This window comes from Nannospalax galili, unplaced genomic scaffold, assembly GCF_000622305.1.
Source record: "Nannospalax galili isolate Female #2095 unplaced genomic scaffold, S.galili_v1.0 scaffold2527, whole genome shotgun sequence".
Taxonomy (NCBI): Eukaryota; Metazoa; Chordata; class Mammalia; order Rodentia; family Spalacidae; genus Nannospalax; species Nannospalax galili.
The window spans coordinates 38,724-66,214 of NW_008356852.1; the positions used below are offsets into that span (position 1 = coordinate 38,724).

Genomic DNA, 27,491 nt, shown 5'->3' on the forward strand with positions numbered 1-27,491 from the left:
AGTTACTTTTCTACTCCCGTGACTTCTGTAAGTCAACTCTCAGAAGAAAAGAATATTTTGGCTTGTGGTTCCAGGCAGAGTCCACCTAAGTGAGAGGCATGGCCGCAGGTGGCACCATGGTGGAGGAGCACTAGGCTGGAGCTCACGTTTCCTACAGCCGAGTGAGAAGCCGGACGTGAGGAGAGGCTGCACCATCGCAAAGCCCACTTCTGGAGACACGCATCCTTCAGCAGGGCCACACATCCTAAAGTCCCATGACCCTCCCCAAACAGCGCCACCAACTGGACAAGTGTCCACACGCTTGCGCCTATGGGGGACATTTCTCATCCACAACACCGTAGGCTCCTTATGGGATATGGCAGGTTGATACTGAGAATGCCACCAGTGAGAAAGCCATGATCCCGCAGCATCGTGGACCCAGAAAAGGGTGGAAGCAGGACACTAGGATCCTGGTTGCATGGAGCATGCCTACTAGAGGCTCAGTGGCCTGAATGGGTGTGCTTCTACGGCACAGCCCTAACAGTGCTGGGTTAGGAGTTTGATGGCAACAGAGGGACTTTGCAAGGGTATTTCAGGTGACTGGAGGCCAGTCATCCTGATGGACAGAAGCTTTGCAAACTGTTTAGGAGATGGGAAAGGCAGGCTCTCTCTGTGTGTAGTGGGGAAGAAGGGAAGGGACTCCTGAACAGGGTGTGTTGAGGTCTTGACTTCTGGCCTTTCCTCTCATTCCAAACCAGAATTACATCATGCGAGTTCCAGTGACACAGACAGAGAGGATGTGATAGCCAGCCTCCCTCAAGTCCCACCAATTTGAGCAGCCATGATATGTGTAACCCTTCTTTTATGATAAGAAGCAATGGCCTCTGGATGTAGGAGGCTAGACTCATGGAATGTTCTAGAATGGGAACTAGAATACCTTCAAGCTTCTTAGAGCGCAGAGACCTATGTGATGTATTCTAAAGCAATAATTTGTTTAAGAATCATCATTTCATGGTCTCCTGTACTTTCTGTTAACCTTTCTGGTAACTGGGAAATTTGTATTATCCCATTATCCCTAATAAATTTTGTCCTTAACGCATGGTTGACCTTGGGGGCTGAAGTGATGGCTTAGCAGTTAAGAGCTGTTCTTGCAGAAGATCTGGGTTCAAATCCCAGCACTCACATGGAGGCTAACAACCATCTGTAACTCCAGTTTCAGGGATTTGACACCCTCTTCTGTCCTCCACAGACATTTCAAGACATGGGTGTACTTACATGCATGCAGACAATACACTCACACACACAAAATAAAAACAAATATACAAAAAATCAACAAAAAATGCCTACTAGAGGCTCAGTGGCCTGAACTTAAAAAATACTGTTGCCAAAATACATTTTCAACTATGACAAATATAATTAAGTGATTAATAATCTTAAAAAGATGTTATAGAATTCTGCCTCCCTATTCATTAACTGTGAAAATAAGCTTAGCCCTCTTTTAGATATTTACAACGTATGTGAAATGCCATTTAAAAACATAATATAAAATCACATTAATTTGGTGTGAGGTCTTTAGGTTTAAAATAATAATAGGAATTGAGATCATTTTAAAATCATTTAAGTTATTTGGTACAATTAATTAATTTTGACATTAAAATACAATTAGATTTTCAAAAGAACGGACGTGATTAACTTGACAGATGAAGGTTGTTTGGCAGGAATTGTACAAGTAGTTTTATATAAAGTAAAGGTATATAGTACATAATGCTGATTTAAACCCCCAACATGTTTGAGTTATTAAATTTGACTTATTTAATATAAAAATGTATTTTGCATGAATGAGGATGAAGCAAATGGAGATTTGACTTGTTTTCTTTGAACTATCTGCTTCACTCTTGTTGCTTGTAGAATACAGAGCTTTTCTAAAAACGATTATTCTATTTTATGTTTATGAGTGTATTGTCTGCATGTATGTAAGTGCACCTCCTTCAATGCCTGTGGAGGTCAGAAGGTATCAGGTCCTCTGGAACTGGAGTGATAGGCAGTTGTTAGTTGCCATGTGGGAGCTGGGAATAGAAGCTGGGTCTTCTGCAAGAGCAGTTAGTGCTCGGAACCGCTAAACCATCTCTCCAGCCCCAGAATGCAGAGCTTTTACACAACTCAAGCCCACCCACCTTACAGAAAGCTGCTGGGCTCCTGAGGTCACTAGAAACTATGGGTTCTTTTGTAAAGTTTTTATTATTTATTTATTTATTTGTTATTTATGTGTATGTTTGTGAGCCTACTTGAGTTCATGGTTTATGTGTACCACTAGTGTGCAGTGCCAATGGAGGCTAGAGGAGGGCATTGGAGCCCCTTGAACTGGAGTTACAAGCAGCTGTGAGCCTGGGGAATAAGCCCTGGGCTTCTGCAATTGCAGTAAGTAATCCTAACTGCCAAGATACATCTCTGGCTCCTGCCTTCTGCATCCTGATCATCTAAGCAGCCCTTGTCTGCAGAGAGGAACACTCTCTGCTCATACGTGAGCTGTTGGTTGTATGTGGCAGCCTGTGGTGAGGCACACTGAATGAGACCTGATTCTCCCCCCAGGACTCATACTCTAATCAAGACAAAGAATTACGAATGATGGCACCTGCCATAGCAGATACTGTGGTGTAGAACATGGATGTCTACATTAAGCTATGTGATCAGTTACACAGCATCCTGTTGATGTGAGGAAATCACTCTTCACAGAACAGAGAGAATGCATGGCCAGAGAACATTTCTCAAAGGTTTGCGATGTACATGGGAGGGTAGAAGGGTGAGGCTGGTTAATGGTGCATCTTGTTAGATAGGAGAATTAACCTTGAACGTTCCAGAGCACAGCAGAGCAACCGAAGTCGATAGTAATTAGTATAATATTTCAACACTGCCAGTAGACAGGATTTTAAATGCTTCCATTATAAATAAACGATAAAATTTGAGGGATAATATGCCAATGGCTCTGACCTGATCGCTACACATTTTATATAAGTATTGAAATACCACACCATCGCTCATAAATAACATCATTCTGTGCCATCTCAAAGTACAAAAACATCTAAAATCTAAAATTCAAAAAGTTTTAGGCAAAATTTGAAAACAAGAAGGTATTAAGATTATCATGTAGATTTCTTGCAATTTTCTCGTAAAAATGTGAGTACTAAAGGAAAATACTTTGTATTTGACTGAAATTATTATGATTCATGTTGGTTGGTAATGGATGACAAGTCACATGTAGAGAGCGTTTATTTTCAGCTTTAGGAGAGTTGTAAGTACATTCAGTCTTCACAACTGGTATCTTTTTGAAATTGCTTATTTGTGTGTGTGTGAATAGGAGCGTGTGTTCACCATGACACACATGTGGCAGTCAGAAGACAACTTTCAGGGGTCAGCTCTCTCCTCGTACCTTGTTTTTGGGACAGGATCTTTCTTACTGTTTCTGCTGCGCTGCATACTCTGGCTTGCTGGCCTGTGAGCTTCCAGATGACTATCCTGCCTCCACCTCCCATCTTGCTGTAGGTGCGCCAGGATCACAGACCACTGCACCTGACTCTTATGTGGGCTCCTGAGGTAGAACTTGATCCTCGTCTTGAATAAGTGTCTTTACCCACTGAGCCATCTTCTGAGCCCCAAATTAGTATCTTTGTCTAAAGAGAGTTAGTTTCAAAATCCCCAGTCATTTGATTTTGAGTTCCTGGGAGTGTACAACTGTGTGATATGAGATCAAAGACCTGCTGGAATATTCTTTGAAATGTTTGGGACTCTACATGGGAGCAGTCCTCAGCTGAATAGGAACCATCACCACAGTGTCCTCAACTCACTCTCACACAGAAATCAGTCATGGTTTGCCCTCCAGAAAATAAAGTTTCATTAGACAAGAGATTGGCAACAAGACCTTTGACTCTGGAGAATAAGGACTTCTTACAGGAAGGAGATCCAGGACTGTCTGTAGGAGGGAGTATTTGTGTATTCTATGGTCATTATTGCTTAAATATGACTTTCTATAGGGGAAGTGTGGTCATGGACAGTCTCTCTGTGGATCACGGTGACATTAGCTGATCCAAAGCCCAATACAGGTTTGGATGAAGTTACAGCCACGGCACTTTAGTTCACCTAACCTGAGTTGGGCACAGAGATGTCACGATGAATGGATGTCATCTCAGCACTTTGAAATCTCTTAGTTACAGCCCAGTATGCTAGTCCCCCCGAAGAGACAGGCTCTGGATAGAAGCTGTGCAGGTGTCAAGGCTGTGTTGCCCAGAGGCAACTCCAAGCAGGCTTTGGAGGATTAGTGGTAATAGGATGAGGGTTGGAAAACAAGGCAGGGGCAGGTCACAGACAGGAGAACCCCACTACAAATTCAGGAGACTGTCCCTCTGTGCCTCCTGGTTGATGGGCTCTGCCAAAGAGCAGGAGAGAGACAACAGGTCCACATAGGGAAGCTGGACCTTGAGGGCCAGGTGGGTGGACGAGTTCTTTGTGGAATACAGGCTTATTGAAAAGGCAATGGACATGTATTTTGGTTACATTTTGTTGCTGTGATAAAAATCTGTGACCATAGGCAAGGAAAAGTGGGTTGGTTTTTTTTTTTTTTTTTTTTTTTTTTTTTGAGGTGGGGGGGAGCTTACAGTTCCAGAGGGATAAACGTCCATTATGTCAAGAAGGTATGTCATCAAGTCATCAGGTGGCAGAGGCAGGAAGCTTGGAAGCACATTTCAGCTGCACACACAGGAAGTAGAGAGGGTGAACTAGAACTGAGGGAAGACTGTAAATTCTCAAAGCCTCCAGCAAGGCTGCACCTTCTAAATGTCCACGACCTCCCAAACAGCACCGCCATCAGGACCAAATGTTCACATTCATGAGCCTGCAGTTCTAATTTTCCCTCAAACCACCACAGTAAGCTTTTTTATTAAAAAAAATAATGATTTTATTTTTGACACAGACCTTCACTATGTAGTCAGGGTGGCCTGGTACTCACCGTCCCCCTGCCTCTGCCTCCCAGTGCTGGATTACTAGTGTGGATGTCCACACGCAGCTAGAAAAGTATGTCTAAACCACATAAAGACCTCAGTAAGTGCAGGGGAAACAGGCTCGCAAGAAAGATGGTGGAAACACTTAGAGAGCCATGTCACCAGGCTCCTGGCTACAGGAAAGCAGGGAGAGAAGTCACATAGGGGTGATTCATAGAGGCTGCATGGCTCCTAGACCATGGGCCACTAGGGAACCAGGAGGCTTGAGGGCGCTGATGTTGACCTGCTGTCTTCCTGGTGCCTGTGGACAAGCTGGACCCAGTGAAGTCTGACATGAAGACAGAGGTTTTACGTCACTGAAGGGAGGCCCTCGTCTAAATGAGTTTAAAGATGCTGGCTTCCTCATTAGTAGATTCTCATGAGATGTTTGTCTTCTTAACTTCTGTAATGACCAATGACATAGAATAAAATTCTAATACTTACAAAAAATTTGTTCACTACAAGATAGCCCAAACCACTGTGCCATGAGACAGCAACTCAGGCCTCACTGGACATGGTCACATCTAGTCCAGAACAGGTCCCAGGCTTGTGGTCAGACATGGGGCTGGCCTAGAAGGTAATTGGGAGTTTCTTTTGTTCATACATATGTAGAGGTATGGACTTAAGCATCAACATGGTTATTCTCTGTTTCTTTAAAATAGGGTCTTACAGGGATGGAGAGATGGCTTAGCAGTTAAGAGAACTGGATGCTCTTGCAGAGGACCTGAGTTTGAATCTCAACACCCACATGGTGGCTAACAACGATCTATAACTCCAGTTCCAAGGGATTTGACACTCTTATGGTCTCTGCAGGCACTATATGACACAGGTGTACTTACATACATGCAGGGAATACACTCATATACATAAAATAAAAATAATAAAATATTTTAAAAATAAAATGGGGTCTTAGAAACCAAGAGAAAATTGACATATCAGTTAACAACACTGGAACTTTAAGGATGTACTGACATGTAATACATTGTGCTCCAGTTGATCTTGAAAATTTTTTCATCATAATTTGAACAGCATTGCAGACGTACATGCAGGGAATACACTCATATACATAAAATAAAAATAATAAAATATTTTAAAAATAAAATGGGGTCTTAGAAACCAAGAGAAAATTGACATATCAGTTAACAACACTGGAACTTTAAGGATGTACTGACATGTAATACATTGTGCTCCAGTTGATCTTGAAAATTTTTTCATCATAATTTGAACAGCATTGCATTTATCTTCCTAGAACAATATTAGAACATGAGTTTTCCTCTACGAAAATCATTAAGAGGAATATTTTCAAATCCTTTCTGAAACTCCTCTGCGTTTTCATAAATAAGGTCAGAACCTGGTCATTTTCTCCTAGACCTCAACAATGGATGAGCCATCTGCACAGGACGTGGCACCCCGGATGCCCAGCTGGGTGCTGCCACTTGAGCCACTCCGTAAACGTTTAGAATTTAGAATTCGGCACCTGTGTGACTTCCTGTGACATCCGTTCCTGAGGACCCCTGATCAGTGCTAGTGTCTCTTTCACCCCTTCCATTGGCTCTTTTTCTTCATGGCTTCAGGGAAGTTGGTCTGTGGACAAGATGGTTACTCTGATGAAGAGTCAGTGAGGACAAGGTCGGGTCCCTCGGGGTCAAGGGAGCTCCCAGTCAGCCTGTCCTTGTTTCTTGTCCCATAAAATGGTAATTTTGATAGTTTCCTTTTGAAATTACTGAAAGGCTTAACCACTGCTGTAGAACACACCTTTCCACATGACAGAGTTGATGATGTTGAATATGGAAGGCACCTGCTCCAGGCTCATCAGGGATCCTGGGCCTCTAGTGCTAGGGCTGGGCCCGGGCTTCCTCCCACTGATAGCTTTGTCCTTAGCACACAGCTTACAACACAGCACCTGCTCTCATGCTGTGGGAGGCAGGCTAGATGTAGCTTTTGGGTTTCTGAGAACTGTGAGTTGTTTTTCTTACTTTGCTTGACCTTTTAAAGATTTCTCTCAGCAAAGCTGTCTTGGATCTTATCCTCCTTGAATAAAGCCAGGCATATCTCCTGTCCTGCAGGCTTCATTTCCTGCCTTAAAGCAAAACACTCTGCCAAGCAGCTGTTTCTTTATCAGTGCACTAATCTCATCTTTTTAAGGGGAAGACTGGGTGAGGGTGGAAATTTCCTGTTGTGTGGCAGATATGCGGTTAAGATGGAATGTCACACTGCACCACTTCCAAGTTACCCCCTTACACAGAGCAATGCCCAAGGCAGCTGTCTATTTGAAGGCTGATTCTTCCAGCCTCGTCTGAACTGGGGCTTTGGTGTGGGGTCACCATCATCCATTGTCTAATCGTGAACCTTTCCGTAAACAATAAAGAGTAGGGAAATTATTTTTCCATAAATTGCACCATTTAGCTTCTGTTCTTCACTTCAGGCCTTTAAGACACTCGAAGACCACTGTTCTCAGCGTACAGTATTTTCAGGGCTGTGACGGGAGCCAAAGGGATGGGTGAAGGGAGGTGATTTCTGAAGCTCTCCTTAAGCCGCTCTTGAATTTTATAAACACAAGTGACCAAAAATGATGTTAAACAAGGAAGCTGACGGTGACTGAGATGTGATTTTAGTATCTTCCCCAAATTCCAGAATCTGAGCTATTTCCTTGACCTGCTCATAAACACTGTCTGCTCCCAGAGAGGGCACCGTCCAGAAAGACCAGCGCTTTACCAGTCACTGGCAGATGTTGTCGCACAGTGGTCATCATTTTCCTCTACCCTGAGCTGAAACTACCATGCTTTTTCATTAAGCTAAACGATGCATTTCTGCTTTCCATGCATGTGTACATAGGCCTCATGATGCCTGTCTGCATGGGACTGTGGTTCAGGACTGGAGGAACAGTGAGGAGTGGGAACTTCCCACAGCAGCGTGGCTCCGAAACAACAGATTGTTGAGAGAACAGCTTTCCCATAGGAGGGCCAGGAGTCCTCAGGGAGAGAGGGGCCACAGAGACCAGCTGTGCCTCTGACATGAGAGGAAACCCCTGTGGCACATCCCTGGTGCTTGCCATGTAGGCATAAACGTGCTATGGTGTACCCAGAAGCATATATAAAAGCAAGCAACAGGACCTGGCTTTTTCCTTCCATTTCTGCAGCCTGGAGAAGGGCAGGTTTGGGATGGACATGGAGAGAGGAGTCCCAGAGCTCTGGCTTGGTATGTGGGACTTTGACATGGATGCCTTCCAAGTCACTAAAAGGAAAGACAAGAATTGGGGTCAGTGGAAAGTGAAGGTACAGCTCAGGATTCTCAATAGTAATGAATGGGCTTTTGAATAATTAATTAAAGGGGCAGTCAGCCTTCACCTGCAGGAGTCATGGTTGGCAAATGCCAAGTCCTGCAGAGGTAAGAGCTGGACTGGGGCAGAAATGGATGGCAGCCTGTGGATGGCTGTGGGACAAAATCCTGTGGGGCACCCAGGAATGACCTGGGTGTCCTGAAGGACAGAATCCAATGGGGCCCCCTGGGAATGGGCTAGGGATAGTGAGGGACAGAGCCCTGTGGAATACCCAAGACTAATCTGGGTACACTGAGAACTGAATCTGGGGGGCATCCAGGACAAACTGGGGATACTCAAGCAAGTAGCTTCTTAAGATTCTTGAACTAGAGAATCTAGAAATGTGTGAGTCAAGTGAACTGTTCAACGTGTTTGTGGAGGACTGGATGATAGAGCCAGGAGCATCTTCCCAAGCACAGTCCCCAAGGGAGTCAGTGGTTTCACTTGAGGCTCACAGGAGGATGAGGCGTGTAGGTCTTCACATCAACAAGTTCCATATAGGCAGGCGTGTGCTTTGCCACATGTGTGTTTCCCATTTGAATATGCCTTGGCAGCATGTGAAAATGGGCTGTATTAGTCACTTTTCTGTTGCTGTGATAGAAACACTGACACAAGCAATTTATAGAAAGAAGAGTTTATTTGAGCTTATGGTTCCAGGGGAATTACAGTCCATCATGTCAGGGAGGCATGGTGGCTGGAGGTGGCTGGAGGTGTCTGGAAGAGGAGCAGCAGAAGCTAAGCTCTCACATCATCACACAGGCACAAGAAACAAGAGAGTGACTGGAGATCTGGCAAGGCTTAAGAACTCTCTAAGCCCACCCCCAGTGACATGCTTCCTCCAGGATACCCACCTCTTCTAAAACCTCCCCAAACAGCACCGTCATCTGGGGACAAAATGTCCAAATGCTTGGAGCCTGTGGGGGACATTTTCATTCAAACCACCACATGGTCTCTTCATTTTCGTGACTACTCTCTGTCCCCAGGGATCTCCCTGGGACCCTGTGTCCCACCTCTAGTCTCAGTTCTGATCTGGTGTCTGTCTGTTTCTTCTTTACCAGAGGATCTTAACTCTCAGCCTTTGCAAGAAACACATGTAGTACTTGTTACAAAGGAAAATGTCCAAACCTCAGACTCTTAAAACTCTAACTCTGTGGGTCTAACCTGCATTCTGCAGGTTCCCAAGCTCTGAGGATGCAGAGGAACTTGTGTTAAAACCCCACAGGAGACCCCCCTGCTTCTCCAAAGCAGAGGTTCTAGCTGAAAGCTTTTCAATCCTGGAGGCACAGTGCTTGGACACAAATGGCCATCAGCAGAGATTTTGAGTAATGAATGTCTGGACAGTGGCTTTCCTTCTTGTGATTTCTAAGCAATGCTGTGCTGCCAGGGAGAAACAGTGTGAAAGCAGGCCCTGACGACATCCTCCCATGTACAGTCCTAATGACAGTGTTTCGGGAATGTCTGTCAGCAGGTGGAACTTGTCTGAGCACAGCGTAGCCTACAGGGCCAGATCAGGTTTGGCCATTGAAATCTTGAAGTCTGGAAGGTTCTAACTGCCCCATGGCATCATGCCCTGAAACATTTCTCCCTCAAAACAAGGTGTGTAATCTACACCTTAGCAACAGAAATGTTAAGACCTCCTGCTTATTTTGTTGTATTTTAACCTTTTCAATAGCAACCTTTTGATGTTGCTATTGAAAGTCTTACTTAAACCTCACCATTGCTTAAACATAATTGTTTTTCTTGTGCATTTTTCCTAGTCCCAAGTGAGTTTCATAATTAACTCAATGTCTGTAATTTAGCTATTATAAGTTTAGGAGGCAGCCTTGAATAACTAGTTTTCTTAGAATAAGCAGTAACAGAAAAAAAAGAGCACAACAATTTTACATGCTTAGGAATGTGCATACAGCGACACATAAATACACACACATAAAAGTGTTAATCCACAGATACCGGCCTCCTGCTAGAGCAACAGATACATAAAGAGTTACACAAAATCAACAATGATCATCAACAATAAGCACGAACAGAAGCTTGCAAGAAGCTGAAAGAATGCCCAGTAGACTGACGTTAAATCAGAAATTAGAAATTCTAAGCAACAAGGAAGTAGAAAATTTCGTCTCAGACAGAGTTGATCCAAACACTGACAAGGCTAAAGGAGATGCTCAGGAAATCCAAGGTCAAAGTGCGAAAGTTGTTATGCATGTCAAGGTCACATTTTTCCTGTTTTATAATATTTTATTAGTATTTTTAAAATTTTTAATGTACATCAATGTATAGCTTGCATGTAGGTAGATGGATCCGTGCCATGCAATGTCTGATCCCAGGAAGTCACAAGAGGGTACTGGAATTCCTGGAACTGGAGTTAAGAATGGTTGTTACCTGCCATGTGGGTGCTGGGTGCTGGGGATCTAACTGGGGTCCTCTGCAAGAGCAGCCAGTGCTCTTAATCACTGACCATCTCTACAGCCCCATATTTTTTCTGTTTTAATAACTAAACAGCAGAGAGAGAAACAGGTACAAATACACGTTTTCATCATTAATTCCGTGAACATTCGTTATACATTCCTTTGCAGGACTGTAGAAGAGAGAAGAGGTTAAGAAACATGTCAGAATTTGGCCCCAGGAATTGAAGATTCTTGGCTGGGCTGGTCATTGATGTAGTTCATAGACTTTACAGCTGGATGGAATCATTGGTTGGCTTTTGCCCTTCACATTTGCCATAGTACCTTCTAATACCACGGGAGGTGGCTTCAGGGAAGAGGTTTCCACATCAGCTCCAGCTCCATTGCTCCAAGTCCTGTGCCTGAAGTATGCCCTGTCTTCAGCAATAGGGTCTTACTTTCGAGTTCTGGGAGGTAATCAAGGGCTGTGGCAATAGCCTCGGTTATTTTGGGAATATTTTGGACTATGCTGACCCATTTGAAGAGAGGCTTCCCTTGCCTGGCACTGTTTCTTGTTACATAGCCTTCATCTACACACATGCATGTGTGTGTGTGTGTGTGTGTGTGCGCGTGTGTGTGTGCATGTGTGTGCATGTGTGTGTGTGCGTGTGTGTGTGTGCGTGTGCGTGTGTGTGTGCGTGTGCGTGTGTGTGTGTGTGTGTTTTTCAGTAGGCTTTTGAACTAATACATTTCTCTCTGAGTTTTCATGTCACCTAAATGTTATATTTCTCTCCTGTACGGCCTCCTGGTATAACCTTCTCTATTCTATCCCTAGTAAAACATACCCCGTTCCCCATCCCCCCTTGATAATACTGCTTTCTACTACACCCCCTTCTCAAATTTCATGATTTCATTTTTCTTTATGGCTGAGTAGAACTCCATTGTGTAAATGTACCACATTTTTATTATCTGTTCATCAGCCGAGACACATTAGGTGGTTTCCATTTCTCAGCTATTGTGAAAAGAGCAGCAACACAAATGTCTGAGCAGGTATTTCTGCAGCCGGATGTTGAAGCCTTCAGGTGTGTGTCAAGGAGTGCTACGACCGGATCATGTGGTAGATTCATTTTTACTTTTATTATGAGTTCTCCACCTTGATGTGTAAATGTACCACATTTTCATTATCTGTTCATCAGCTGAGACACATTAGGTGGTTTCCATTTCTCAGCTATTTGAAAAGAGCAGCAACACAAATGTCTGAGCAGGTGTTTCTGCAGCCGGATGTTGAAGCCTTCAGGCGTGTGTCAAGGAGTGCTACGACAGGATCATGTGGTAGATTCATTTTTACTTTTATTATGAGTTCTCCACCTTGATTTCCAAAGTGGCTGCACCGATTTTCAATCCTACCAACAGGGAATGAGGGTCCCCCTTTCCCCACATCCTCACAGCATTTGGTGTCATTTGTGCTCTTGATCTTAGCCATACGGCCTGGGGTAAGATGAAATGTTAAATTCATTTTGATTTGTATTTCCCTAATTACCAAGGAGGTTGAATACTTTTTTGAGGTATTTCTTAGCCATTTTTATTCCTTTTGGGAATTTTCTGTTCAGATCCATAACTAATTTTTAGTTGGGTCATTTGTTTTCTTGATTCCTTGTTTGAGTTCTTTATATATTCTAGATATTAACCCTTTGTTAGATGTATAACTGGTGAAGATTTTCTCCCATTCTGTGGGCTTCCTGTTCATTCAATTGAGTATTTCCTTTGCTATACAGAAGGTTTTTAGTTTAATGAAGCCCCATGTGTTGATTGTTGACATTAATTCCTGAGCATCTAATGTCTGATTTAGAAAGTCCTTTCCTGTACCTATGTCTTGTAGGGTGCTGTCTATATGTTCTTCTAATAGCTTCAGTGTTTCAGGCTTCACATTGAAGTCTTTGATCCATTTACAGTTGACATTATGCAAGTTGATTGACATGGAAGATCCAGGTTCCCCAGCACCATTTGTTGAAGACGCTGTCTTTCCTCCAGTGAGTGTCCTTGGCACCTCCGTCAAGTATTTAGTGGCTGAAATAGCATTCATTCAAATGGAAAATTTTAATTAATGAAAGAAATCATAACACTCTGGTTTTCAATCAACAGGATTGATCTGAAATTCTTTAGCAAATACCGTGGGGTCTTAATATCAAAGTTTTCAGCCCGGGTTTGTTTAGAGAATATAAGTATCCAGAGACATCAGCCTCTGCATGTGCCGAACCCCGTGTAGCGGTGTGGAGGAAGGCAATGGCAGACTACTTCAATTTTACTTGTGTCAGGAAAAGGTTGTGGGATAGATGAGGGAGCAAAATTTTGTGGTTAATTTTTGTTGAACCTTCCACACTCGCCTTCCAGTAGCACACACAGGAAAGCAGCTTACCTGTGCACAGTGAACATGACTGTACGGACTCATATGGGCAGTGTAAGGACTGGATAAGTCGCAGTCACTAGAATAAGGGCAGAAACCAAACCTAAATTAGAGCTTTACCACCATGATAGAATTTGAATGTCACAATGTTAAAATTAGGGGCTGACAAGATGGCTCATCAGTTAAGAGCACTTGCTGCTCTTGCAGAGAACCCAGGTCCTGTTCCCAGCGCCTTGTAATGGTTCACAAGTGCCTGTAACTTCAGTTCCAGGGAAAGTGACACCATCTCCTGGCCTCTTGGAGCCTGTACACACGTGGCACACCTACATATAAGCAGGAAAACACTCATACACATAAAATAAAATTTTAAATGATTTTGAAATTATAAAATAATGTGTATATTATAGTAATTTTAGAATGATATACACTTAACTGACGTAATTTTTTATTTTTCATTTGTATGATCATAAAACCATATGTCTACATAAAGTTCTTTGATCAAAATCCCCCCAATATCTCTTAGTCCCTGTGCCTCCTGTCTCTCCTCTGAAATCCCTTCTTCACGACCCCCCTCCCCCACATTCATGATCTGTGGGTGTGACCCAGTGCCTGGAATTAAAGTTGCCTACATGAGCATAGAGACGGGTATTCGAGTGAGGACAATGCACCAGTGACTGCCCCACTGAGGAACAGTTCTCCCCTCCCCCCAACAATCTTTAACTGTCTCTGTCTCTAGCGCCTCAAGGAGTGTTGATTGACCTAGTCTTGTGCAGACTTTATATAGTGACATCATTTTAATATATTATGATGTAATGTCTGAATAATATTGAAAATAATAATATTGTTATATTGATGTTGTTATAGTGAGCAGGATACTTGAACTCATTTCGAGTCAGGCACATTTATTTGCAGTCTCAATTACTGAGAGCCTGTGCCTACTTGGAAAAAACACTCTTTACCCTGGGCCTTTGTTTCATTTGTGAAATGTGGATGCTCTTACAGGCTCTGCCACTTCCTCCACCTAAGCAAAACTGGCCACCTAGGAAGCTGGAGTGGTCACTATAAGCTGGGGGCCCTGGGGTCAAAGCACAGGGGCCTGCGTGCTGTGACACTGGGAGAGTGTGGCAGGAATTTGATTGGGATGGTAGGATCAGAGGAAGGGAAGAGGATGTCTTGATGTCTCCTTGTCCAGTACACACATGGCCAGGGGTAATTGCCGGACACACTGTGGACTGAGAGCTCAGGTTCTTCTGAATGTTTCTTGCAGAGGACAGAGTCCATCATGCTGTTCCTGACTGTCACTGACGTCCTGCTCTGTGCCAGGTTCTGGACTTCCTAGAGAACGCAGAGCAAGTGAGGGCTGGGGAGACAGGATATTCAGCAGGTCAGGAAGCATTGTAAATTGGCTGGATTTCTTTTGTACGCCTTTCCTCTATTAGCAACTTAATTACACCCTCAACCTGGCCTTATAATTGTCTATTGACGATGATCACAAGAACAAAACTCAAATTTTGATGAACTGTTAGTAACCACACTTTGTTCCATGGATTCTTGAGGCCAGGGAGACAGTGGAGTATGGAGCTGTGGTGGGATTTTCCAATGTTCTGTGAAGTCTGATTTTCTGCTCTGTCTACCTGTCATTCCACCTGTGCACAGGGACCAGAATTTGCAGTGTCTCCTGGGATCTCAGTGATCAGATTCCAGCACCTGTTCATGCCACCACGTGACAAATGGTACTATGTGGGGCTGGGGAGATGGCTCAACTGTTAGGAGCACTGGCTGCTCTTGCAGAGGACTGGAATTCAGTTCTCAGCACCCAAATGGTGGCTAACAACCATCTGTAATTTCAGTTCCAGGGAGTCTTACATCCTCTTCTGTTCTCCAGGGGCATTGCATGCATGGGTGCACTTACATACATGCAGGCAAAATACTCATACATACAAAATAAAAATAAATAATATGCATGCTACTGTGTGATTGTGAGGATTCCTTTACTGTTACCCTCTTGGATGATCCTACTGGAATATTTTCTGAGACTAGGACAGAAACACAGAAAAGAAGCCTGACTAATCGAAAGTCAGGGTAGCTCCAGAGCGCATGTGACGGTCAGTGCCAGCTTCCTGTGTCTCCAGCTCCCTGAAGGATGGGCTTTCAGGGTCCCCACAGTGCATCCTGCTCATTACAGGGATGTTTAGCAGAGCCGTCCCATGTTCAATGACTGCAGAAGAGTTCAAAGGAGACTAAAATCCCAAAATTCTTGCAGAATCATCTACTTTAACGTGCCTTGTGTCTGTTCTCAAAGAAACATGTGAAGTCTTGAGATGAGCCAGCAGACTGGCATGGGGGAATGGCCACCCACAAGCCCATACACCTTTGGATCGTCCAACGATGATTTCAGAATCAGTCTTTAGTGGGGTTGGAAGTCCACATGTGATGGCTCTGTTTCGCTTTAGCTGATAGAACAGTCACTTTCCATGGTTCACAGTGTTCACTTAGCGAGCCAAGGGAGAATCTGGCTGGGCGGGCGGGTGTGCAGTGGCTTGTCCCGTAGAAGCTGCTCTCACTCGCTCCCACTCACGTTGAGCCCCGTATGCTTTTGCCTCTGCTACTTTTCTGTCCCCAGTGTGACTTCAGCACTTCTAGCTTCTCACTGTTTTAGTTCTGTCCTAGCTTTCTGCTTGAGGCACTCTTCAGGTGTCAGTCTTCTAACCCATCTGTTCATCCGCCCGCCAATCCACCCAACTAACCACCACACCCATTCATCCGTGTGTGTGGAGCTCTCTGTCTGCTATTTATCTTCTACTACCTACCAGTAGTACGTAGTCCTCCACCAGTCCTCCCCATGACCGGTATTTTGTATCTATGTATCTATAGCCTCCCACCTATTCTCCATCTATCTGTCTTTCTGTCTATCCATCCAGCTGCCCATTCCTCCACCATACACTCATACAAACACCATCCATGTGTGTGTGTGTATGTATCCGTATGAGATTTTTATCATGTATATATTACTTATCAATTATCTACTATCATCTATTTATCTATGTGTCTAATTGTCTATCATCTCCCACATCTATCATATCTCTCTCATCTATCTATTCTCTGTCTATCATTGATCATCTATCTATCGTCTGTCTACCTATCTATTACGTATCAATCCTCTATCATCTATCTATCTATTCTCTATCATCTATCTATTATCTGTCTGTAAATCATCTATCTATCATTGTTCTATCTATAAATCCTCTATCATCTATCATCTGTCTTTCATCTGTTGATCTATCATCATCTATTATCTATCATCTATCTATCTATCTATCTATCATCTATCTATCTAATCTTGCTAATTATTAAAAGTCTTGGCTTAGAAATTAAATTAAATATGTGTCTGATCATAGTTTAAGAGCATTTAGTTTTGGCTAAATATACACATTTTTTAAAGTTTATTATTTTACTTAATGTATGTGAGTGTATTGGCTGTGTGTGTGCAAGTGTGTCCATCTCATCCAAGCCCTCTGAGGTCAGAAGAAGGTGGCAGATCCCCTGTAACTGGAGAAAAGAGTATTTGGCCCCCACAGGTGCTGGGAATCCAAGCTGGGCCCACTGGAAGAGCAACCAGGGCTTAACCACTGAGAAATCTCTCCAGCCCCAACAATTTTTTAAAACAACCACACCTGTATAACTCATTTTAAATAAATATTAAATAATGACCATACCTGAAGTTCATTTTTCTGCTATAGCCCAAAATAAACAACAACAACAAAAATCCAACAACCCCTGCCACATTATTGCTATCAATTTGTGAGAGATAAACAATGCCTGGCTAGTTTTGAAAACCAGACTTGAGCAGCAGCTGGTGTGACTTGCTGGACAAGGAAGCAGTGGTGAACCCTGGAGTCTCATTTCCCGGGCCAGACACAGCCGGTTCTTCCTTCAATTTTACTTAAAAAAAAATTTCCGGGGCGAGGGGGGCGGACTGGAGAGATGGCTCAGCGGTTAAGAGCATTGGCTGCCTTGCAGAGAACCCTGGTTCAATCCCAGCACCCACGTGGCAGCTCACAACCATCCTAACTCCAGTTCCAGGGGATTATTATTTTATAATAAATAAAGAGGTTTTAAAATATTTATTTTATTTTATGTGTATGAGTGTTTTGCCTGAACTTTTTGAGTAAGTTACCTGCATACAGTGCTCACAGAGGCTAGAAGAGGGTGTCAGATCCCCTAGAACTGGAGTTATCTGCCATGTGAGTGTTTGGGAACTGAACCAAGGTCCTCTGTAAGAACAGCCAGTGCTCCTAACTGCTGAGCCATCCCTCTAGCCCTGAATTTTCCTTTTCTACATGCTTATTCCCCTAGGTATTAGAGAAACATGAAAAAAAATGTAGTCCCTTAGTGTGAAACTAAACCCCTGAACCATTGCTAGTGTCCATTGTTTTGAGATCTTAGGTTAGTGACTTAAACTCCTTCTTTATATTTTCAAGGAAAGATAATTATGTTCTCTAAGAGAATCGTTAGGGAATCTCCTGGAAGAAAAAGTTCTGATGATCTGTAAGCACAGGTGATTAGGAAGCACAGAATGCGGGTGCACTCTGTCTTCAGTGACCGACTGTCTCGGTTGTTTTGTTGTTCATATTTAGGGGCCTCAAATTTAGGGGTCAAGGTTATCCCCACTTTATGCTTCCTAATCGCTGTTTTTATTAAAATGTAAGCAAACATCCAGCTCAGTGATTTTGAGATTTTTCAGACTCAGTGGCTTCATTATCGCAGAATGCACTCAGTGTCCTGATCCTTGCCAAGTCATCTTTTTATTTGTCAATAAAACTGAGTGAGCACTGTTGGTTACATATGGATTACATACTGCGTGGTGATACCCACATTTCCCCGCCTGACTTTACCATCCTGCCGACGTACCTGTGTCAGGGACAGTGTTAATGTTTTTATCGTAGTGAGATACTTGGGGCATAAACTTCCAGTTCAGTGGTGTGGAATGCACTCAGAGTCCTGAAACGATCACCATCCAGCTCCAGCATGCTTTCCCTGAGCCTACAAAATGACAGTTCCCCATTCCTCCCCAGACATGGAAATCCGAATTCTACTTCACCTATGTCAAGTAAAGCAGGTCTCTTCTGTTTACAGAGTGACTCAATTCTGTTCTTCTGTGTCTGGCTCATGTTGCTGACCACAATGCCTCAAGGATCATCTGCTGTAGTATTTCCTCAGTCCCTTCTCAGAGCCGAGCACTGCTCCAGTACATGTATAAATGGCATTTTGCTTATACATGCTTCTCCTGGACACCTGGATTGCTTACACACTTTAGCTACTGTGTGCAGCCAGGAGCTGCAGTGGACAGCTATGTTTCTCAGACTCTGTTTGGGGATGTAAATTCAGAAGTGGAATTGCTGGGTCACATGGAACTTCCACTATAGAATTTTTTTTTGTTTTATATTCTTGCTTAGTGTATATATGTATGTAGGTATGTGTGCATGCCAGAGCACACAATGGTGGTCAGAGCACAGCTTGTGGGAGTTGGTGCTCTCCTTCCATAGTGTAGGGCCTGGGGATCAAGCTCAGGTTGTCAGTCTTAGCTTCAAGGACCTTTGACCCATTGAGCCAGCTTGCTGGGCCCTATTTTTCAGTTTTGAGTACCCAGCATTCTGTTTCCAACAGTGATTTTGTTTCTTATTACCACCGGGGTGTCTGTCCCCTGTCATCTTCAACATTTGGTATTTTTTAGTTTCTAACATACTTTTAGCTTTTTCAGTTTTAGTGAAGATAAGATGAAAAGCTTAAGCCCTGGTCCGTTAGCAGAACTAGAAGGTTCCCCTGGGTGACCCGCATCACAGACCACAGTCCTTACTCCACCTAATGGGAACTACCAAACTTTCCTGGACATGTGGCCTGGCGTGAGTCGTGACTGCTTGGGGGCAGGGGAGCCACTGGACCTGTGGGACAGTCCCTGAAGTGTCAGGGTCAGAGCTTGAGCTCCACTGTCTTCCTGTGCAGTTTTTTCTGACTGTTCTGCTTTAGGCCTTCACATTTCATTGAATGAAACTTTGCTTTGCATTCACGAGAAACAACCACAGCTTTGTGGTGTTCCTAACTGTGCCTTCACCCAGCTTTGTGCAGGCAGGTGTGTGAAGCCGGTTCCTTCCCACAAGCTGTGCTGCAGACCTGGGTTTTCTGAGAAAGTGCCCTGGAGCCTCACGGACAAGGCCCGTGTCTGTTGTAATTTGTCATTCGTATGGTGGCCCTATGGGGACATACACTCTTTATGGTGGTTTTTGTCAGTTTCAAATTAAGCACTTTTCTCTCCTTCCTTGGCTACACTGTGTTAATGTTTTCAAGAGGTTTGGAGCTGTTCCGTGACCATCAGCTGTGCTCTGACCTCCACAGGGGTCATCATTTCCAAGCTGCTTATGGAAGCAAAGCTGGCCATCTGTCTACTTTAGTGTCTGCAAACCCAGTTCCTAGCTCCCTCTGTCCGTCCTCACTTTCAGAAAACTTTTTTTTTAAACCACATTCATTCATCCCCCCCCAAATAGGAGGAGGTTTCCAAGGCTAGCCCATGACAAGGTAGATGTGTGGCCTCAGAATGCCCTGTAAACAGAGCAGAAGGAGTGTGAGACTATGCCAGCTGTGTCCAGGTCGATCTGTCCTCAGGTGCATGTGTCCTCAGGTGGATGTGCCCTCGGGTGGACATGTCCTCAGGTGGATGTGCCCTCAGGTGGATGTGCCCTCAGGTGGACGTGTCCTCAGGTGGATGTGTCCTCAGGTCGATATGTCCTCATGTCGATCTGTCCTCCTCAGGTTCTATTCTGTGAACCTGCTTTTTAACCTATTGGTCAATTGATTGATTGATTGTTCCTGGCTCCTTACTATTTACAAAAATAAATCTGAGCATAGTGAGAGCTGGTGAGCAGTTTCCTGCGTTCAGTGACCAAGAGGACTCTGCCCCTTGAGATCTGAGCCCCGCACAGCTTTGCATGCACCATCAGATTCAGAAAGGTGTTTTAACATCTCTAGCACCCAGGTTCTCCAGAAGTCATACTAATAGTAAGAGTCTAGCTCAGGATATCCTGAGGACTGAACGAGGACATGTACATGAAATAACTTTTCGCACTCTCAGGGGCTTTATATCTGACCAGTGGATGCAAGGCATTCTGCTGATAAAGGTGAGGGTCGGGGTACGGTGACGTTGAAGGCTCTGAGTGCCTGGTCCCTCACCCCCTTTCTGCATAGGATTTTCTGAGTCTGTGGCCAGTGCCATTGGGTGTTCAGTCCTTGTCTGTGGAAGGTCACAGAGCTTGTGGGGCTAGAGCACTGCTGGCTCTGAGAATATTCAGGGTTAGGCTTCACACCTCTGAATTTTGGTGCAGTTCATCCTAATTTCTGTTGATAATGGCAGGAGGGATCTGAGAGATGACTATCACATCTCCCTGTGTGTATGTTAAAAAGTCTGGCATTGACTTACCAGTCTAAAGGCCTTTAAGTTGATTGCCAGGGAGAATGACTGTTTCTCCTGATGAAATGGTAAGTGACCATCTACTTAGGGCAGAATGGGAGCAGGAGACTTGGCAGGTTGTGTCATACAACCCACCGAGGTCACCCTGCTGAGCATTCATGAGGCTCTCCTTTCACAGGGGAGGACAGAAAGGCTGATGTAATTTGGTAATCTTTCCAAGTCATACACAAATAAAAAGCCCAAACTTCTCCATGTTTAACATGCTTATTTCATGTTCTTCCACCCATCACATCCTGGTTCCCTAAAGCATGCTAATGTCTATTAAGTGGACACTAATCACACAGTGCTTTAACTACCCCTACACACGAGCATGTGTCATGAAGTTTCAACACCAGTGCTCATGTTCAGGGGAAGCACGAAGCACATACATGATTCAGGCTGCACAGGCATCTCGAACCCTTGGCTAGCCTGTCCCTTCCTTTCTCTAGTCCTGTTTGCTTTCTCCTCATGTTTGAGTACATAGTCCAGGAGAGGACTTGGCTCCAAAGCCAGGAGACCAGAACCTCATGCCCATCTGCTCCTAAGGTAGAAGAAGTCGTTAAAAAAATTCTCATTAAAATTATCTGAGTATGTCAGCTACTCAAGTGATTAAGGAGTGTTTCTAGACTTTCTCCAAATAAAGACTAGACACATTTATTTACCTGTTTTCTTTAATATCTCCACTAATGCCCAGTGAACCTGAAGTTGCTTATTCCTGAGTCAAGGCATGTCCTCTTTTAAGTGGAAATATTGAGTCCTAGTTTCACCTTCCACTTCTAACTATTATAAATGTATATTACAGAGGCCTGGAGACGTGGCTCAGCTCTTAAGACCACTTGCTGTTCTTCGAGAGGACCCAGGTTCAATTCCTAGCATCCACGTGGCAGCTAACAACCATTACTCCAGTTCCAAGGCATACAATGCCCTCTTCTGGCCTCTGCAGGCCATGCATGCCATGATGCCTTTACATACATGCAGGCAAAACGCTCATACACATAAAATAAAAATAATACATATAATGTTTTAATAAATAATATAGATTATAGAGTACATGAAATCAGGAAGGGGGTATTAAGGGGGTTCAGATGGGAGGGGTTTTAAATATGATCAAAATGTATGAAATTCACAAAAATTCAATAATAAAAACAAAAAGAAAAGAAAAAAACTGAATCAAAATATCAAATCAAAATTCAAAAGTAAGAGAGGAGTCTAAATACGATCAAAATATATTGTATGACATTCATAAAAAATCAATAAAAAATAAAAGTGAATAAAAATAAAAATAAAAAGCCCAAATCCAAAAGAAAACAGAAGCCAGCTGGACCCCGAAGCACACAGCTGATCTTCCCTGGGAGTCACTGACTTTCCCTCTGACTGCAGGCCATGTAGACATGTGTCAAACTACAGGCTGGTAATTTTATCTTCCTGATCCATAATTGTTTTAGCTAAAAAAATAATGGTCAGTCCCAGCACTTGGGAGACAGAGGCAGGCAGATCTTTGTGAGTTCAAGTCCAGCCTGGTCTACATAGTGAGTTCAGATCAGCTGGGACTACAGGGAGACCCTGTCTCAAAAAGACAAAAATAAAGTAATAATAATAATAATGGTCAATGTAAATTCACACCTGCATGTCAGGTAGGACAGTGGTTTGCCTTAGGTCATTTCTTGGCTGCCTCCCCCTTCTCAGTCCCTTCCTTCCTGGTCCTAAAGGATGAGTCTTACTAGCTATGATGGTGGCGGGTGCACTGATGGTCTTAGGTAAGCCATCTGGTTTTTTTAGCCTCTTTTTGTTCATATATCAAAATACCCAACACTGAGTAATTTAAAGAGTCCATTTGGCTCATAGTTTTGGACTCTGGAAGTCCTGACTCTAGGGTGCCAGCTCAGGGTTCTCTGGCTGTGTTCTCACACAGCAGGAGCATCATGGTGGGAGCTTGCTTGTGAGCAGGTGATCCCACGCTGCCAAAGGAAGCCAGGGAATTTGGAGGGGCCCGACTTGCTCCTCTAAGACCCTGTCACCTCTCAAGAGAACTAACCGAAATCCAAGGAGAACACCTCCCTTTCAGAGTGACAGCCCACCCGCTAAACTCCCAACACTTAGTGGCAGAAAACCTGGGAACCACATGCCCAGCACAGGAGCCCATAGTGGACACATGACACTGAATGCACAGCATCTTTGAATGGAACTTCCTGTTCCTTGAGGGAAGTGGGTCAGAACATGTGGAAATCAAAGGGGAATGAAGCAGAGGAGAGCAACTATGGACTCCAAGACTGGTGCTTGTGGGTCCTGAGGCTGAAACCACCGTTGTGATGACCGCTGTGATGTGAGGAAGTGTCTTACCCTTCCTCTTCCTGTGTAATGTCACAGGAGATGGCAGGTGTGACCGCTGCCTGACCGCATCACCTGACAAAATGTGTCAGCCTGTGACGACCCTGCATGAGCAACATCGCCTGGGACGTAGAGCCTGCTCCATGCAGTGTTTTATGCAGAGGCATTTCTGCCTTTAAGAGGAGCTTTCCTGTGTTTCTCAGGAACATTTCACTTCTTAATATTCTGAAAATGCCTGTGTCTATGCCACGCCCACAGAGCAGAAGAAGTAGCTTGTATAAAAATCCAAGGCAAACTTTACAGCGTCCTATAAGACTAAGCATGGTCTCCCTCTCCTTCCTCTTCAGCTGTGTCCTGTGGAATTCCAGAGGCCCCAGGAAACGGCTCATTCACGGGTAATGAGTTCACCTTGGACAGTAAGGTGACATATGGATGCAGGGAGGGCTTCAAGCTGGAGACCAGTCAGCAGGCCACAGCCGTGTGCCAGGAGGATGGGCTGTGGAGTAACCGAGGGAAGCCACCCACTTGCAGACGTAAGTGTTCAAGTCCACTCGCCAATCTGTGGGGACTTCACTGAGACCTATGTACACTGGGGGCAGCGGGGTGGAGAGCTGGCTGACAGCACCCCATGGTGTGAGGCTGTGGTCCCTTCCGGCCTAACAACACAGCTTCCTCTTTGGAGACAACTCCAGTGCTCAAAATGAGCTTAGTAGTCATGAAAAGTAGCCCAGTGACTCGTGTGGATTCCATCGCTAACTGCACAGTGTAACATACCACCAAATACTGTTCTGGATACCACGTCCATGTGGAGAGATGGAGCTGGAGGCTCCTGAGATGCTGGGCTCAGCAGCACATTGCCCATAAGATGGTAAAACACAACCCAGGCCTCATTCTCCTCTGCATCTGTCATGTGGGCTTTGAGTTCTTTGAAAGTGGAGGTGATGCTTTATCTGTGTGTACCACCAACTCTGCGTAGGTTTTGCTGAGCAGCAAGGAAAGCCATTTTTCTAGAAAGCTGTTTACAGTGCACGATGATTTCACTTTTTCTTTTATTTTCTTCTACTACTTAAAAAAATTTTTTACAAATTTCCTACCATACATCTTTATTATATTTAGACCCTTCCCGTATCTGTGCTCCCCCATACTCCACCCAGTCAAATGTGGGAAGTTTGAATCCAATGCTAAATCTCATCTTAGAAAATAGACAAGTCAGGTTTAGAGAACTGGCTTAATGGTTAGAGAGAACTTGTTCAATGGTTAGAGCAATGGCTGCTCTTGCAGAGGACCTGGGTTTGATTCCCAGCACCCACCTGGTGACTAACAACCATCCATTTGTAACTCTAGCTTCAGACCTGGCATTGCATGACATGGGTGTGCTTAATGTGCATGAGGGCAAAACACTCATGCATGTAAAATAAGAGAAATTAAAAATAGACAATTCCATGATTAGAAGCTAAGCTTAACAAAAGTTACACATGAATACATTCATGCAAACATACAGATATATGCATGTACATGCAACACATGTACACACATGCATAGACACACATGCATGTACACATACATGATTTCTACAGCAAGAATTTCAGTGCAAGCATATTAAAATTCTTAAATTAGAACCAACCTTCCCTTCCAATATTGAAAATCTTAAACTATGTAATACTTATATATAATATTATTTTTTCAACAATGATATTACTAAAAGAGATGTGCTTGGCCTTCAATTATAGAGTAAATTTGCTCTTCCCTTTTTGTATATTTTAGTCATATTAGTTTTAAAGTCCTTGGGTGGAGAGGTGGGAAGGATGTGGGGGATAAGGAGCCGTTCATTGCGTTCATGCCCTTTTCATTTGCATAATTTGGGTTTTTATTCCACGGTCAAGTCAAACAGGTGACACTGAGAACTGATGCTATTTATTGGGTTTTCCCATCATTTCATATCCCATTGCCTGTGGGAGATGAAGGTTCCATAGGGGATGGTGGATTTAAGTGTTCATTTCACTCTGAGGGGTAGAGATGGTTAACATTAAACTGTTTTCATAGTAAGCAGAGACAACTGTGAGGAAAACCTACTTTAATTTTTGCCTCGGGGAGGGTGATTCCTACACTTAACTTCAGCTGAAGAAATTAGCCAGAGTTTGCACAAAACGTTACCCCTTAGACAATGTGGTAACCGTTAAATTTTGATATATATTTGTGTATGTATGTGTGTATATGTATGTGTTTCTCAAGCTATGCTGTGCTGATGTGAAACAGCTTCTAGTGTTTCCTTAACAATTTCAGCAATTCGTAGATTGACCCACTGAAGCTCAAGGGATAAGGGAGCCTTCAGCTCTGTCAGGCGCTGGTGGTGGGTGGTGAACACAGCCACTGCAGCTCACCCACGCTTGTCGTGGATGAAGGCTGGGATCATTAAGAGTTTCTCTTCGGATTCTTCCAGTCACGGTGCAAATCTCCCACACAGATGTTGAGGCTCATTTCTTTCCATTTTAATTATTTACCAAGACTGAATCTGGATCATTGAAGATAAGATTCATGCTGATGTATCAGTACGACCAGTGAGGACCAGTGATATTAATGCACTGGGTTTGAGAGTTTGACAGAATGACGAGTGGATTTACGTTATGCACGGCCTGTTTAGAAGGAAGCAAGGCCATGAAGGTAACCATGTAATAAAGCGCTAAGATGCAGTCCCGGCAGATGGGCAGTTTTCAGTTGATGCTGTTAGCGAAGCACGTTAGTTATTAATCATTTGTGTGGACCTACTATGCACCGGGTACTCTCATGGCTTTTCATGGTTAAATGAAATGCGAAGTTGTCATAAGGACAGGAAGCTACAGTTAGAGTAAACAGCTTTGTAGGACCTGTAGAGAGCCCAATGAGAGAAAGAGATGAGGAAGATACAGACGTAGTTATTTCAACATGTTAGCAAATGTGTGTACGTCATGTACAGTGTGTGCAGTCATCCTTGGTATCTATGTTGAATGGATGTCAGGACACCTATGGATACAGAAACTTTGTAGAGACTCTCATCTCTTATTTAAAATGCCTCAGTATTTTCCCATAATCTTTGATTTACTCTTAAATACTGACAATACCTGATCACGTGGAAATGTCAGGTTAGTACTTGTGATACTGTGTCATTTAGGGAATAATGAGTAGCCTGAAAATATTCAATCCACATCCTTCCATTAGGAGGATTTCAACCTACTGTTGGTTGAATCTACAATGTACACATATTGAGAGCCAACTGTGTAAGGTGTGTGTGTGTGTGTGCGTGCGTGTGTGCATGTGTAGATACATTTATCCGCATAGGTAATGCATATACTATATTCAATATATGCAGGCAATGCATGTATGCCTGCTTATGAAATATACAGCATGTATGAAATGTTTGGCCTAGAAAGTGCTACGTGATTGTCTTTATCTAGTCACAGAGAAATATCTGATATTTTCCTTTGATACACATTTTATCACAAATTAAGTCATGAACATGCTGAGTTATGAAACCTGCTATTCACGGAGCGCACTAAGATTTCTCTGCATGCTACGTATATTTTAAGCACTGTATGTGCTTGAATTATTTGGATCCTCTTGAGAAACAAAGTACGTTCGCAGTACAACATCAGATGGAGAGCATAACACTGGGCAATCCCCTGAATGTTACCCAGGTACCTGGCAGAGTCAGTACCAGAGGGACCCCTTTCTCACGTGACCATGGTTGTCTGTGTGGAGCATGTGTAAAGTGTCCTCCTAGCTCTCTGCGGTATGGACAAGGGATTCAGTTAATGTGCTAACAGGGCAAGGGCACAAAGGCTACCTAGAAGCTGTTGGGGAGAATTTACTACACCTGTTTTGGAACTGATAATTGTAATCTGTGAGCCTTGATGAAAAGGTTAGTGATAAGATAGCCAAGATAGTTGTGTGGAACTTTTAGCTGAATTTTGTCTGGGACAAACTGCAAATGCATGTTTTGTAATGAAGCTTAGAAAACTTTTGAAGCAGTTGAAAGTATATCTTTAGTAGAAAAAGCGAATTATATCAACCACATAATGAAATGTAAGAATTAGTTAGAAGTTTTTGTCAATAGAGTGTATTGCCTATTGACTCACCATTGACCGAAGGTGAGGCTGTTATTGGTCACACCCTGAGAGAGAACATTTCACTGAAAAGGAATCATAGGTGCTGATTATTGACAGTAAGCACAGAAAAAGCAAATGTTTCTTTATCATCAGGGTGTAAAAGATAGTAAAAAAGCAGTCTTTTAAACCAATAACATACTGGTTTCGAAGACCTAAGGAAGGAGAGCGAACTTCAGGTATGATTGCTAAGCATTCAGAAAGCCAGTTACACCAATCTCGTACTTGTAAGCACTGTGTAATGTTTAGAGTAAGCTTGATCATAAACTAAATGCTCTTAGATAAACCTTGATCACATTTATTTCATTTTTAAGTTAATTCCTATAACAGTTCACAAGAGTAGATCAATAACTTAATAACTTTAAGTAGGGGTTTGATTCCATTTTCACTCTAGAAATTTTATATTATAT

At 43.4% G+C, this 27,491-nt stretch overlaps 1 protein-coding gene across 1 annotated transcript in view; it reads left to right on the plus strand.

Moving 5' to 3' along the window:
- The window catches only part of LOC103751354 (CUB and sushi domain-containing protein 1), a 144,169-nt gene that overhangs the window by 25,366 nt on the left and 91,312 nt on the right, over positions 1 to 27,491 (plus strand). The window contains exon 10 of the mRNA XM_008854744.1: positions 23,290 to 23,475. Coding sequence (XP_008852966.1) covers positions 23,290 to 23,475 — 186 coding nt within the window. The remainder of the gene's footprint in view (positions 1 to 23,289; positions 23,476 to 27,491) is intronic.